This window comes from Ammospiza nelsoni, chromosome 2 (assembly GCF_027579445.1).
Source record: "Ammospiza nelsoni isolate bAmmNel1 chromosome 2, bAmmNel1.pri, whole genome shotgun sequence".
Lineage (NCBI taxonomy): Eukaryota > Metazoa > Chordata > Aves > Passeriformes > Passerellidae > Ammospiza > Ammospiza nelsoni.
In genome coordinates this window covers 45404068-45419993 of record NC_080634.1, presented here as the reverse complement: position 1 = coordinate 45419993, position 15926 = coordinate 45404068, and the positions used below count along the sequence as shown (strand labels likewise).

The following is a 15926-nucleotide window of genomic DNA, read 5'->3' as shown; positions in this document are numbered from 1 at the left end:
CAGACTGTGAGTCTCATTACTTGAGTAGGTGAGTGCAAAAGGCTTCTGTATAAAAGGCTACAGTTAATTGTTTTAGCTGAAAAGACAGAGGAAGTAGAATGAGGATCCACATCTATTTAGTTGATTTTCCCCCTTGTCTAAACTCTTTCTTTTTGTTTTACAGGTGATGGAAATTAAAGGACAAATGATTCATGTGCCAGAATCAAACTCTATATTGTTTCTGGGTTCCCCCTGTGTGGACAAGCTGGATGAGCTGATGGGCCGAGGCCTCCATCTTTCGGACATACCTATCCATGATGCTACTCGTGATGTCATACTGGTTGGGGAGCAAGCAAAGGCACAGGATGGCTTGAAAAAACGAATGGATAAGCTGAAGGCAACGCTAGAATGTACACACCAAGCCCTGGAAGAGGAGAAAAAGAAGACAGTAGATCTCCTTATTTCTATTTTCCCCGAAGAGGTGGCTCAGCAGTTGTGGCAGGGGCAGCAGGTTCAGGCCAGGAAGTTTGATGATGTGACCATGCTCTTCTCGGACATTGTTGGCTTCACTGCCATCTGTGCCCAGTGCACGCCCATGCAGGTCATCAGCATGCTCAACGAGCTCTACACACGCTTCGACCACCAGTGTGGATTCCTTGACATCTACAAGGTAACAGCTCAAGTCCTAACCTAGCAAAACATAACTGAAATGAAGGCAAAAAAAAAATATCAGTTGCTTTTTTCATAAATTGCAGACCTTCCTCAGAAAAATATGGAGGCAATATTTTTGTTCCATATGTAAAAAAACCCAGATCTGAAATATGACCATTGAAACTCAAATGCTTGAATATGAAATGGTCATCATGATACTCCCATGGGATTATTGGTCTCATATTCCCATTTTCTTGTAGAAATACACATCTCCTGTATTATAGCCTGGTTTCCCTTAAATGACACATCAGCCACAGCGTTCTAACAATGAAGAAGTGCACAGTGATGAATCCTAAGCCAGGCTTCAGCTCCTCAGAGGCATTCACCTTTGACTTGAATGGTTTAGGGCTTAGGCATTTATCTTTCCCTTGAAAGAAATAAATTTTCCATGAGGAGCAGAGCATTCACTAAAAAACGTTATTATAAGGAGTTTCAACTTCCACTGAAAAACAGGAAGAGGACAGCAGATGTCTATGCATAGTAAACGTAATGAATGGGACATGGTGCAGGTGTGCCATGCTCTAAAGGAAATGTCACACATGCTGGTCCCATTAGAGAACTCTTAGAGAGCTCATCTACACTTCTCTTAAATGGATTTGGTGTCCAGTATGTATTTGAGTGAAAAAAAGGGGGAGGTAGAATGTAATAAATGCACTGAAGATATTAGCAGTGTAATTATCTTGTGAAACCTACAGACTGTTTTGTATATGGAATGCCTTTAATATTGTGATAGAAGAAATAGAGCAAGTCTCTTTTTATATGTTAATGCACAAGAGAAAAGAGATGTGGTTGTAAAATTATATATTGACTTTATTACATGCCTGAGGTTTGCAAACTAACAGTTTTCAAACTATTTAATATAGTATTTGTTGATAGGCTGTAGAGAAAAAGGTCTCAAAAATGTCCTGCTCCTTTCATTTCTAGCCTTTAATGCACTTTAAAAGGAATTGAAAAATAATTACTACCCATCCAAATAATAATCATGGCTGAAAAGCTACAGCATGTACCACAGATAAAACTGAAAATGGTATAGCTAAAGGTTGGTAGGGCAGTTTACCAAAGTAAACAAGTACACTGTAAAGAAGTTTTGGGCTCCTGGTTTAGGGGTTTGTTTTCCTAATGCTCAGAAGCCAAAGGCCATCTTGGGACATGAATGCAGTGGAAGGTACCAGCCCTAATTTGAAAACTGTTGTGGTGGTGCTGTTTGAAAAGATGGTGAGTGTGATCTCAATTTGTGTTAATCTAATGTTGCTGCACTGGATTATGACCCAGCTTCAGGAAGAGGACTTGAGGAAATGCTAACCCAGAGCCAGGAGGATACCTGGTGACCCTGCTTCACATGCTGTGTGCTCACTCACTGTGTTCCCAGGTGATTCATTTCAGCTGTTTTGAAGCATTCAGAATATCCTTTGTTGAAAATTACGGCTGTATGGGAATAGGATATAAAGTATGCAAAACTCTATGATCTAACTGCAGAGAAGGTTGGTTGAGTCCTCTGAGAACACTAAGAAGGAATATTTATGCATAGGAATAATCACCACCACAACAATTATGATTTTATAAGTTATTGTCAGGTAGTCAATTTTAGATACTTAATCACCACTACTTGTACCCAGGCCACCTCAAAGATATATTTGTGTAACTAGGCTACAGAAATTTATCATGTGACCTAAATACATATATTTTTAAATTTGCTTGTTTTTAAGCAGCATGGCAAGAATAATTTGCAAAGATTATTTGGTGGTCACATCTGAAAACCAAATGCACCATTTTGTAAACAGAAAATTAAGTAAAATACGATAAATAAATTCCATGCTGTAAATTATTTACCCAGCTTTACTGTTACAGAATTTTGTGTTCAGAACCTCACTGCTTCTAATGCTGCAATGAACGTAGTATTTTCATTTGTCTCATGCTGTTCATCCAGGGATGTTTATAGAGAAATATGGCACAGAAAGAACAAAGATCCTCACATTTAACTAATCAGACATAGAGGGCAAGCATAATAAGCTTTTGGATACAGACTGAAAATGCTTGGAGAGAGCTGAAGGGTGATGAGTTAGACTTTGAAATTTCTTGGAAATCAAAGTAAGTAGCTATAACTGATGAGGTAGGGAAAGCTTATCCAATGGATGGAGGCACAGGTGAGAATGACACAGACAGATGATGGGCTCAGGAGATGAATTTCACAGCAGTATTTTGAATGGATAGCAATGATGACAGATTGCATTTGTCCAGGCTGAGGGAGAGCATTGCCGTAATTGAGAGGCACGGTGCTATGAGCCTGGGTGACAGTTTTAGCAATCTAGAAGAATCTGTGTTTTAGAGAGTGAAACTTAGGAAAGAATCTGCTGATATATAGCCTTGGTGAAAAGATTAGGAGGGACATGCTCATGATAATCACAGAAGAACAAGGAGGTGAAAGAGCTGAGACCTGGTGATGCATTTGGAAACTGGGGCTGCTGACTATCAGAGCTAGTTTATTTGGCTTGAGGTTGAGGAGTGGGAGAAAAAGTCAAGCAGGGAGTGCAGTCCAGGTCAGTGTAGCTGCAGATGCTTGGCAAGCTGGTGTTTGTGGACATGCAAGTAAAAGCATGGACTCCAGGAGCAGAAGTCATGGGAGAGATTTCTCAGTACATTTTGAAAGCTGTGGCTTTGGGTAAAATATGTACTTGTTGGCCTCTTTTGACCTGTTTTGCTCTGCCTCTGAGTTCCTGTTGTTTATCAGCCAAGGACTGGGAAATGGTGCTTCAGTTAAGCCATCTCTTTATCAAACAAGCTATTTAGATATGCTGCAGCCATGTCTTCTGGCATTTAGACTTAACCCTGCAGTCTGAAATCTTCCCTGCTTAAGATTCCCACAGCTTCTGTTTCTCCTTCATGTAATATGTATTTGACATTGGCTCATTTACAATATTTGTTTCTTGTTCAGTCCTTCTGCCTTTGTAGGCTTACTTTCTCAGCTCTTTCCCCCTCAGTTTCCCTTCTGAAGCATTTCCCTCTTGCACCCTTTAACTGTGTAAAGGCAGCATTTATTTAAAGGCAGCATTTATTGTGCACGTTTTTTTGGCTGCATAGCTGGGTAGTGTCAAGCCAAACAGAGCAGAACCAGGCCTGATCCTGTAGGTTTTAGTTTCTTTGTCCTTTCTCTAAACAGAGCAGAATTTGTCCTTGAAGACATAATAGATTTTCTCTGATGCTATACTTCACATTCTCTGAAGTCCTAAGTCCCGCTTTCCTTGTCTAAGCAGACAGTCCTAAATGTTTTTTGAAAATGAACTGTGGTCAGCTGCCAGAATTTCTTTGCTATACATCTTCATCGTAAACATTTTAATTGAAAGTTTATTGATTATTTATATGAGACAGTATAATTACAGACATTCATTTTGCAGTCAGAATCCGCCACTTCGCTGTGTGGATTCCTGCTTTCTTTTTGGTTTCATTATTTGGCTGAACTGGCACTCTCTCTGAGCGGTACCACATGCAGCTTCCATGGGTTTTTATTCCTGGCAACATGATACGCTTAGTATGTTACATCTTTATTTTCTGATTTTATATGCCTAACACTGTATACAGCCTTAATGTTTGCTCATTGTAAAGACCCAAGACTAAAAAATGATGGGAAATCTGAACTTACCTGCAATCATTCAAGACTGATACTCACCAGTTTTGAAAAATGTTTATATGTAAAAATGTTTGTATTTAAAATGTAATTTTAAACTCCCATTTTCTAAGAATATAACTTTGCATTTCTGTACTGGTAGTTCGAGTTGCAGAAATCTGTACTCGTTTCACAGAAAATACCAGTACATTCTCAGTGCCATGACCGTCCTCTCTTGAGAACTAATACATCTTGTACTCAAATACAAGTAGTTGTACATACTTGTACTCAAATAATTGTTCTCAACCTTACTATCAGTGCTATAATGACTAAAGAATAAGCAGTAAGCAGAGTCATGAGCTTCAGATTATTCTGAAGTTTTCCAGGCTTTATGTTTCATAAGTTAAAAAACATAGTCTCCAAGTTTTCATGTAAAATCTATGGCTACTATTGTTGCTATCTTTCCATCCAGCTTTAACCTTTTAAGTTCCGTGTAAAAACATGGCCATTTGAAGAAGTTTTAAAATTCTAAACTTCAGCTTAGGCATTTAGAAAATGCAAGAAATGCAATTAAGTTATATAAAATGATAGTGGTACTCTTACATGAGCAATACAGAACACATAAAATATTACAAGATACCTTTTTATAAAAATGGAATGGTGCAGTTCTGAGGATTACCAGTGAACCAGGTGTTGCTTCTTCCTGATAGCTTAAAGTCAGTGAGTTTTGAATGTGTAATAGAAGAAAATGGGCAATAGAAAAAAATTTGCATAGCCCAGAAGCTCGCTCTCTCTGCAGTCCACCCAGCCTGGTAGAGCTGCCTTCAGCACACTGCTCTGTTTGGGTCCCACCATGAAGGGTTCCTGAACCTTCTTTCTCCTGTGTCTGAGCTGGCAATGACACTTTCTCCTCCTTGAAGTCTTTGCCTGTACCTGGACTTGCTGGCACACTGGCATGTCTCACTCCAGTATGAAGTTAGAGCAAAGCCAGGGCAGCTCTCTCTTTGGGGAACTCAGAAGTGTTCTTGGGTTACGGGGAAGAAAAACCCTAAGGGAAGAAAAAAAGAAACACAAAATGTTCCACGGATTTTCTCTGCAGTTCTGGTGTAACACCACCCAAGAACTCAAGAATATTTTAAGACTTCCCATTCCTTTAAGCATATATTTTTCTCCAGCCTTGTGGACGATTTACACTTTCTGTCTTCAGGGAGATCTGCAAATGAAGCAAATAGACACTCAGGCTCCAGAAGAGTTATTCTTTGCTTTATAAACACACAGCCCTGCACAAGGCACTAAAACATCTGTGCATGTTCTCCTGCAATACATCACCCAAGAATCCTCTAAAGAGCCTGGGACTTCTGTTTCTGTATACAACTACTTCTCTACTTCTTCACTAATACCATACTTGTATATAGTTCCTTCTCTTTTTTTTTTTCTTTTTTTGGTCTCTCTCCTTTCACTTTTCTCTCATCTGGAATGCACACTTTTGTTTGTAACTGCCCTGGTCCATTTCTCTCAAGTTGCATAGGAGCCTTAGAGTCTGTGTCCAGCTTACAGGTCCTGTGAGCACTTTCCAAGTCCTCAGTTTGTATGTGAAGCCTGGCTATAAGATTTAACTTGAATAGGACCGAGAAGGGTGTCCTCCCTGCTCCAAACTGAGGAGCCAGCCCACATACTGCGGCCAGACAGGAGGCATGGCCAAGGGCATTCCCTCTTGCAGCACACAGATGCTATGTCCCTGATGCTATGTCCTTTGTTTTATTCTCTCCAGTTTTTCCACCTTCTAAATTTTGGTACCTCTGAGGGACTGGAGAAAATTAATTTCACTTTCCATCTGCTTTGGCCCTTTACATTTTTTAGCACTCTGGCTGGACTATCGTGTACCAAGATGGAACATTTTCATTCATGCAAATAGCTTTCATAACTGATCCTTAATTTATTAATTATTTAAATTAACATGGAGGATACTTAAGTAAGTTTATAGAAACTGGATGACATAGGAATTTCAGGACACATAAATTAAAGCCTGCATAACCTTGAGGAGGGTGTTCTGGTTCACTAGGAGTTTAAATACTGGAGATACCTCTGGCAAGTTAAGACCACACTTACGCTGAGAGGACAATCACATTAAACTGCAATGTGTGTCTTGGGTCGTACATGATTATTTTAATATTTTCATGTTTTGTTAAGTAGTTCTGCACTTCGATATTGCAGTAGGCAGAATGCCAGCCAGGAAGTTTTCTGTTCATCAGAGATAATTGGTCTGATTTTTGCAGTTTCATATTTTCCTACGGAAGAGAGAAATCATTTATACACTATGAATTTTGTATTCTGTGGCTGTTGTGTGCAAACCTGATGCTGGTGTCATGTAGACCGCAAGTCTTCTGGCATGACTCTTTTAACTACTGAAAAAAACCCCTCTTTTAAGATACTAGGTTGTAATTCTACATGGCAAATACTGTTTGCCTTTTTTCTTCTGTAAAGGAAGTAGCACTCTGAATTACAGTGTAGATGAAAGAGTTTCTCCATATATTGCATACTGAAAGATCTGTGCTTAAGACTGCTAAGTAGGTGCTTTAGAAAGAGTTCAAACACAGCTCTTCCTGCAAAATGCTCCTGAACTTGCCAGTGTGTAACATCATTAAATTCACTAAAAATAAGATGCCCTCAGGCCTGGTAAGAGCAATTGCTTCTTAATTAGGCTCCTGGGCAAGCAGCTTGGTTTTATAGGAAGTCACTTCTTTTGAAAAATGAGCTTTACAAGAATAACAGAGTTCTGAACTTCATAGGGGGATGCCTGTAATCCCTCCCTTCTCACACAGGAGGAGTTTTCCTGAAGAATTTCCAAAAGCGGAATGTCATGTCATAAAAAGTGTTGCAAAGTTACCTTGAAACTTGGGCACAAGATTTCACTGCTTAGGAATTGATTTTAAAAACATTAGAGACAGAAGCTAAGAGAGTGAAACACTAAGTAAAAACTGAAGGACATTCTTTGAAAGCAGTTGTGTTCTCAGATCCTATCTTGAAAACTTTATAATCCTTTCCAAAGCAGAAAGTTTTTTATAATATACCAGAGATTTGGAAATCTATAAGTAGTGCTGTATGCTGAAGGATATTGTTAAGCTTAAGCAGTGTTGCAAAATTCAACTGTTTCAAAGCTTTGCTGACAAATCTTTGCAGTAGAAAAAACTTAGAGAAAACTTCAAAATGCAAACAGAATTAGGCCTTAATTTGTATTCAGAAACAGCATAAAACCAAATAGATTTTATTTCATTTGAAAAAGGACAGTATTCACTCATTGCAATGTAGACAGAAATGTGTATCTAGACCTACCTCAGGATCAAGAATACCTAGTCCAAGCTCAGAGGAGGCTTTTCTGAACTGCACTTACACCACCTCCAGAGAAAGAGCACACACACTTAATGTCACAGGGAAATAACCTTATCTGGTTTCCCTCTGGCATGTTTATTTGTTATTTCTTTCCTTAGAATCTGTGTTTTAGATTAAATGACTTGTTCAAGTCTTTGTACCATAAGCTGCCCAAAATACTTCACATCTGCTCTCCCTGCACTTAGTGATTAATAACATCCCCTGACCTGCATGCCAAATTATGCGTGGCCAGAGCCAGGACTTTCTGAGCTAAGCAGGATCTTGCTGTTGTGCTGAGCAGTGGTATCGTAGCACTAGCAGTCAGCACACTCATGCAGTCCTTCTCCTGGCTTGGGGTATGCTGTGGGAGCAGGAACATGCCCACTGTGCTGCACTGTCAAAGGCACAGAGCTCCCCTAGAGTCTTCTGGGAGTCTCACAAACTAAGCCTGTGGCCCACATGAACCTGTTTTTCAGGCAATGCCCAGAAAAGCATGCTGGTGACAGCATGGGAGGGGTCTTGCATATCAAGTGACAGTCTGGGCATGGATGCAGGCAATTAAGCAAAGACACACACATTTGCATCCTGCTGTAGGAAATGGGAAAAAAAGAGGTTTACAGAATTCAGGATGGAATGTGTCATGCCTTGAAAATTCATTTTTCTCTTCAGTTACTATAGAAAGAGTATAGATGAGTATACTGAATTAAAGCTTCATTTTTGTATGACTGACACTTGGTAATGTGAGCTCCATCATGAATTAGAACATTGTGAGGTTATGACTGATCTGCAGAGATACTGTGAGAATGATTTGGGTAGAAGGAAATATGGGAGATGTCAATAACATCTTGAGGTAGAATATGAATATCAAATAAATTGTTCCTGTGATGAGTGCTGAGATTGCTGACTTAAAAAAAGGACAGAATCTCCATTTTCTTCAGTTTTTGTCCCATACCAGTTAAACGCTGTCCTGTTTGCTGCTGGACTAGAAGTCATGGACAGGAATAATGAAGCCCAAATGAAAAGTCTGAAGCACCATGTTGCCACATACCACAGCCTTTTCTGTATTCTCCTGCTGTACAACTTAGGGCAGAAAACAGATGAAAGAAAAGCCACTGAGAGATACTAATAACTTCAAAGGTTTCCTTTACAGTTAGACTTGCAAGAATTTCATCTTGAAGCTGAATTTGACTGAATTCCTTTAGAAGGAAGACATTTCAGCTTTCATAAAAGAAGTACATAGTTTTGAGGTACTGTGTAGTTCAGTCTTGCAGATGGAATGAAATATGGATAAACAGGATAATGAATATTGTGTGAAAGCATAGGTCTTTACTGGAGGCTCTGATAATTTCCAGTGTTCATTCACATCCTGAATTTTGGCCTCATGCTGGGATGAAACTTACAAAACCATCGCCTTTAATATTTATATATGCTGCCATGGAAGTGCAGCCTGGGTGTGCAGGAAGCTAAGATGTGCTCCAGTAAGTCTAGGCTGAGGAGTACAAATAGAACTTTGACTTTGCTCATTAAGAAACCAATCCAGGTCTTCAAATCAAAATAATATGCTAGAAGGCTTTGATTTTGCTGTTAAGGTCATCATAAGAATCACTTAAGGTTTGCTGTTAAGGTCATCATAAGAATCACTTAAGGTTTATACCTCTAATAAATGCTTTTCTGGATTAATATCGAAGACAGGAAAGGAAACTGATCTCTGGAGTGTAGAAGGTTTTTCCACTGGTTCCTCTGGCAATCTAGAGATCAGCTTTCCTAAAGGACTGTTTGATTTTGCAGAACTTGCCATGTCCTCCTTTTAAAATTGACCTGCCCCTGTGACCTTCAGAGGTTCAATCTGCCCTTCTGCCTCTTCACATAGTCTTGCTAATTCTTCCTTTTCTACAGTTCTGAGGTAGAGGTGAAAATACGCTACTTTTAGCATAGAGTTAATAATTAGACTTATCCTCACAGTCAACAGAGGAATGTTTGATTTTATAGGGTAAGTGTGAATGTTTTTAAGTGGTAGACTTTTGTTTATGAAGGAGGTTCTTAGCCCAGGTCAGGTAACTGCAAGAGTTCCCATTGGGTTCATTGATCATGAAGAGAATTGTGAGTGAATAGCTCATATTCAAATTGCTATATTAGACATATTTCTGGTTAGGTGAACTGAATCTCACCTGTGTAGATTACAGCTGCTACATCTTGGCAGCTCACGGTCTGTAAGATGCAGCTGCAGCTGAAATACTGCTTCTTTCTGCTAGTGCCATCTACTTTTCATGTGTTTTATGGTTATTTAATAATGTTATAGTTTGATGCCATGTTATAGTTAATGCACAGAGTGTATTTTAACTGGGCTAAAGGAATTTTTTCTGCATTTTGATTTCTCTCATACAATCAGTATCCACTCAAGTTATTTCTTCCTGCCTTCCTTGATTTTTGTTATAGTGCCACTGGATTAACTCCCATCACCACTGGCATAGATATTCTGTTGTCTCTCAATAGGGTCCCTTAGAATACTTAAGTGATTAATTCAAAGCCTGAATTTCTATACATTATATGAATGAATGTGATGATTGTTGTCAAAACACCTCGTCATTGCTCAGTCCCACTGAAACAATTAGTAACATAATTAATGGCTGTATTTGAGAACAGGGAATAGCATATAGTTATATCTTGGATTATTTTAGAATCTGCCAAAATAGTGCATTATAATGGCCTGCACTTGTACTGAATGTGGTTGCTTGAAGAAATAAAAGATGCTTTGTGAGCTGCTTATGAAATGTCAGGCTCATACAGCAAATTTCTTTATAGCATTTTCATTTTGAGATTTACCACCTAAAATAAAACGATTATGTTCCTTATCCCCATGTTTGCTGAAGTATCTATGGAAATCTTCACTGTCTGCAGATGCTTGATTGCTTTAAAAAGCTTCTTTTTATCTGAGTAAGACCTTTTTGTCAGTAAGTTTCACAGGTTTCCCTGTTTCTTAATTCATAAGGATGCTGATTTCATTTTTTCTCTTGCTCTCTCACCCTCCACCACTGTGGAAAGCCCACTTGTATCCCCTCAAGTGCCATGAAACCATGTCTGCTGCAGTCTGGATAAGCTCAGCTCTCCCAGCCTGTTTTCCCAGGTGCTCCAGCCCTGTCTTGCTGGCCCCAAAGAGTTGGATCCAGTTTATCAATCTCTGTCTTGCACTGAGGACCCCCAAAGTGGATGTGGTATCTGAGTCTAACAAGTGCTGAGTGGGGGCTGATTGGCACTTCCCTGGCCTCTGTTCATACATCCAGAATGTCACTGGCCCTCTTTGCTCCCAGGACTGGCTCCCGGCCCATGTGACATTGACTGCCCAGCAAGACCCCCGGGGTCTCTCCCAAAGAGCCACTCTTCAGGAAGCTGGCTGTATCAGCTCCAGAGAAATTCTTTCCCAGGGACAGGACTTTGCACATGTCCTTACTGAATTTCCTAAGCCTCATCCTGCCTGTTAAGTCACTCAGGATGGCAGCCCAGCCCTAGAGCAAATTGACAATTCACCTGTCTCCCCTTTTGGTATCAACTGTAGGTTGATGCAGGTGCAAATAATGTTATTATCAGGAAAAACACCCCACAGATTTTCTTATAAAAGACAGATATATTTTAAAATTCTAGATTTTCTTTAATATACTGTGTTTTGAAAAGTGTTAATGCTCAGTAAACATTTTATGCACTGAGAACAGTGTGTCTGTATTTTTGTGGGAGAAGGTAAAGATGCATAGGAAACAGGCAGAAGGAGAGGCAGGTTAAGGTGGAGAATAATGATCTTCAGTGCAGATTAAAAAAAGACCAAAAACTAGAAAAGTTAGTTTTCTCAGAGAGAATAGTTAAGTGATTAACAGAAGAGTATTAAACTGCAATTACCTAAAGCATTACCCCTTTCCCTGCTCATTATTTCTGTTTTTCTCACTTTCAAGCTCTTTAAGAGGAAACTGATGTAATTGCAACTGCTGTTTGTTATTATTTCAGTTTTACAAAATAAAGTTTTATAGACTATCTCCCAGCAGTAGGATAGTTTCAGGCTATTGGCAGATTACTCATATGTGATAAGAAACAATTTAGTAATGATCTTCTCTTCAGCTAAACATAGCATATACTTTGTACACTGTGTCTGTAAACAGGGTGTGGAGCATAGGAAAATTGTTTAATATTCCAAGTTTCCTTGCCAACTTAAAATTACAGTGATTATGAACACATACTTACTTAAGCAGAAATAAATATTTCTGGTGATTAAAATAGCAGAAAGGGGGGAGACCACAAGCAGGATTTGATGCATATGGAAACTCAATTCAATTGGAAGAAACATCTGTTACTCTATAAAAAGAAGGGTAAGAAATCAAGACATGGCTAAAGAATATCTAAGTCTGGTTATTCTATCTAAACTGTATGTGTATGATACACTTATATAGATTACCCATATATATATTTTTCCTCAAATATGACCCTTTTTTCAACGAAGAGAAACCTTTAACAAACATTTGATATGAAATTCGTATATATTTGCTTTCCAAAGTAATCCTATATTCTGGTCATTTGTGTGTAGCAGGAATATCGTGTGGTTCTTTATCCTGAACTGGAAAGCAGTGTCACTTTTTATTTCCAATTTATTTTTTAAAAAAACACCATTGAACCAGGCTATAAAGGACAGTGACATAAATTATTTTAGGTTAAATGGGTACTAGATATTGCAACCCTTATGAGTGAGATAATAGATCTGTATGCAACCCTGTGAGTATTTTAGAGATGAAAACAATAGTACATAAGTACCCTTCAGAGGAAGGTGAAGGATCTACAAAAGACATGCTGTTAAAGGTAGGTTTTCTTCTTGAAAAAAGACAGAAACTTTTGAATTTTCAGACCCATTTTTGGTATGTATTTCATTTTGATTATAAACAAAGAAGCCTGATTAATATGAGTCTAATTTAACCCATTAAAAACACACAAACTGCACTCAGATTTATTTATGTCTCTCACCTGAAAAAAATAGTAGTGAGTACTCCATTGTAACAGTTCTAATACAAATTATATATTAGGTTTTCACAGGAAACCTGCTGAGAGAGACAGGACTAAAACTACAGCCTGTTCTCCCTCCAGCTACTTCTTTCAATGTATTTAATATTTCTGATTGCAGTAGAAATTTCAGATTAGAATTGCCTCAAAGTGACCTGTGCAATTACATTTTTTATGTTTATTTCCAAGCTGTGCTTTGAAAAAGGTTCTGAGTAGGACTCATTAGAATTGAGTGTTTGAATTCCTGAGTATTTTAGGTGAAAAATCTTCAGCCTGCTATTTCAGGTTTTACTTTAAAAAACGGTAACTCTGCCCCATGTATGACACTCTGTGAAATGAAGTGTGACACTTCAGTTTTTTTGTTACCTCTAGAAGTTCAGAAAGTTAATGGCTGGTGCATATTCATGAATTCAGGATGAAGGATGCAAAGCAGGGATGTTACATCAGTGCACCACATTTTCCCTTAAAAACTGTCACTGAAACAACACCCTGACTTTATATGCATGAACATCATTTGGCTAAAACTTCCAGTTTCTCAGTTTAATAACAAAAGACAGCGTAAGTTTTAGCTACTGATAGTTGGAAGAGACCTGTTGGAGCTGCCCAGGGATTAGGTTGTTAATCTCTTTTCTATGGCACTTTAGAATTAACGGAATTACATTTAGACTTCTGTGCTACTGAGTTGATCTGCAATCACATTCCATCTCAAATGGTTATGAATTAAGGATAAGTGACTGTGAGACAGTTACTATAGGGTTCACCCTCTGTAAAAATTGCTGTTCACATCTAAAGCAGGCATACAGTATCTACTGATGACTAACAGGAGCTGGCTGTATAGAAAATGACTTCTTGAAAGCAGGAGGTGTTTGCTTCTTGCTGCAATTGGATGCATTATCACTCTTCAGTATTCAGCAGTGTTGGGATACCAGTCAAGAAAGTTTCCCTGAAGTGTAGAGTACACAGCACTTCAACTAATTATTAATTTTAATATAAGATCTTTTGAGGGCCTGACTGGAAAACATTTGGACAGTTCCAGTGACTTGAGAGTTAAAGAAGGCTTTAGAGGAGGCTTTTGTATAGCGGTGTAAGTAGCTGCAAAGTTTCCTGGATTCTTCATTTGTTAGTTAACAATAAAAATTCTGTTATGCAGTTTTTAGAAACTGGTCTTTTTCTTGAAATCCAAGTTCAACTTCTTTTCTGTGGTACTGTGTATTAATTCCCAGTTAATAAAAACTCCAGTGAACCTGGTTATGGTAAGTGTAAATCGGTGAAAAGGGATGAAAAGTTGGTAACAGTTGTCCAGGCAATCAGTGTGTAGCTAGAACTACTAGGAGCAGTAAAAAACTACAGTTTAATTAAAAAAAACAAAAAAAAACCCCAAAAAAACAAAAAAAAACCACCCCAACCCCAATTCTTATTAATGGTAAACTGTCAGTCATCTGCAAAAACGGCTTTAATATTCAGAAGAATATTAATACTTTTTTACAGAAGCAGCATAAGGCATTCCAGTCTTAAACGATTGAAAGCAAAATATCTTTTCCTGCATATGTATCTAGGAAGAATATAAAAATCGAATATACTACTACTAATGCATCTTAAAAGTCACATTACAAAGTCAAAAACTCAGAATCTAGTTTATCACATGGTAGAGATTTTCTCTGGACTTTTATTGCTGTATATCATCATTTCAAAGTGTATCAAATAGATCTGAGTGCAGCAATTTTTAGACACTTTGAGTAGTGCCTGCCTTTTCTTTTTATCCTATTGGCATTGCATATTTATGGAGTAGGTTGCTCTGTGGTGTGCACAGTTTCATGATCTACCCAGGCAATACTTTGGAGCAAGCTATGAGCAGTACTTTGTGTTTCTAGTCCAATTGCTAGTCCTCAGCTGAGACAAGAGAAATTCCCTTCTTCCCTGTGTGCATCTGACCCACTCAAGGGCCCAGCCTGAAATTCTGAAGTGTGATGTATCACTCTTGTTACAGTCTCTATTTTAATGTCCTCATATACCCTTGTGAAGCTCAGCTAGGCCAAGTGAAGGTTCTGCATCTGGCTCAGGGCAGTCTCCGGTATTTGTAAAGACTGGTGGATGAATGGATTGAGACCATCCCTCTGAAGAAGGACTTGGGAATATTGGTAGATAAAAACTTTGACATGAGCCAGCAATGTGTACTTGCAGTCAAAGACAGCCAACCATACTCTGTGATACATCAAAAGAAAATGTGGCCAGCTGGTCAAGGCAGGTGATTCCTGCTCTGCTCTGGTGAGACCCCACCTGCAGTGCTGCATCCAGCTCTGGTGCCCTAAGCAAAAAAGGGACATGGATGTCTTGGAGTGGGTCCAGAGGAGGGCCACAAAAATGACCAGAGGGCTAGAGCATGTCTCCTGTGAAGACAGGCTGAGAGAGTTGTGTTATTCCACCTAGAAAAGATCTTGTTGTGACCTTTGATGTATAAATGGGGCATTTTACCAAGGCCTATTGTTACATGACAACAGTCATTGGTTGTGAACCAAAAGTGACGGTATTTGATATAAGGAAGAAATTCTTCACAATGAAGGTGTTGAGACACTAAAACAGGCCCAGAGGAGCTGTGGGTGCCCCATCCGTGGAAGTGCTCAAGGCCAGGTTGGATTGGGCTCTGAGCAACCTGGTCTAGTGGAAGGTGTCTCTGTCCATGGCAGGGGAGTTGAAACTAGATAATCTTGAAGTGTCCCAACCAAAAACATTCAATAATTTTATGACTACATACAAGTGGACCAAATGCAAATGCCATGGACAATCTGAATTACAAGAACTCCTGGAACTTTCGGAAGATTTGTCAAATCTGGTTTTGAAGAAGGATGGAACCAAGGTTAAAGTTTCGTGGAGGTACTTGTAATGAAAATTTCAGCTTAAATGCTTAGTTGAGAAAGACCCTAGAAGTGACTGAAAACAGGGTTACAGAATGATAAATCATTAGACAGACCTGTCAGTACTCATCACATCCAGTTTAAACTACCAGGTCAGTCTAAGCAGTCATAGTCCTTCCCCTACTTCTCCAGTATTGCTGTCAGATGAACTCCATAGGGACAAGCACTTTAAAGAGTAATGGCATTATTACAGTTTTTATTTTTGTATAAAGATGAATATGAGGCAGCTTCAGTTCCGTTTTTCTGGTAGTACAGTACATTCAGTGTGTGGAATTTAGCTGTTAAATTTCAGCTATGGAAATTTCCAAGGGGGAAGAAGC

General features: G+C 38.8%; 1 protein-coding gene across 2 annotated transcripts in view; it reads left to right on the top strand.

Annotated features, from left to right (window-relative positions):
- Window positions 1–15926, top strand: part of GUCY1A2 (guanylate cyclase 1 soluble subunit alpha 2) — a 153042-nt gene that overhangs the window by 75669 nt on the left and 61447 nt on the right. For both annotated transcript variants that reach the window (XM_059466373.1, XM_059466374.1), the window contains exon 5: window positions 164–649. In XM_059466373.1, coding sequence (XP_059322356.1) covers window positions 164–649 — 486 coding nt within the window. The remainder of the gene's footprint in view (window positions 1–163; window positions 650–15926) is intronic.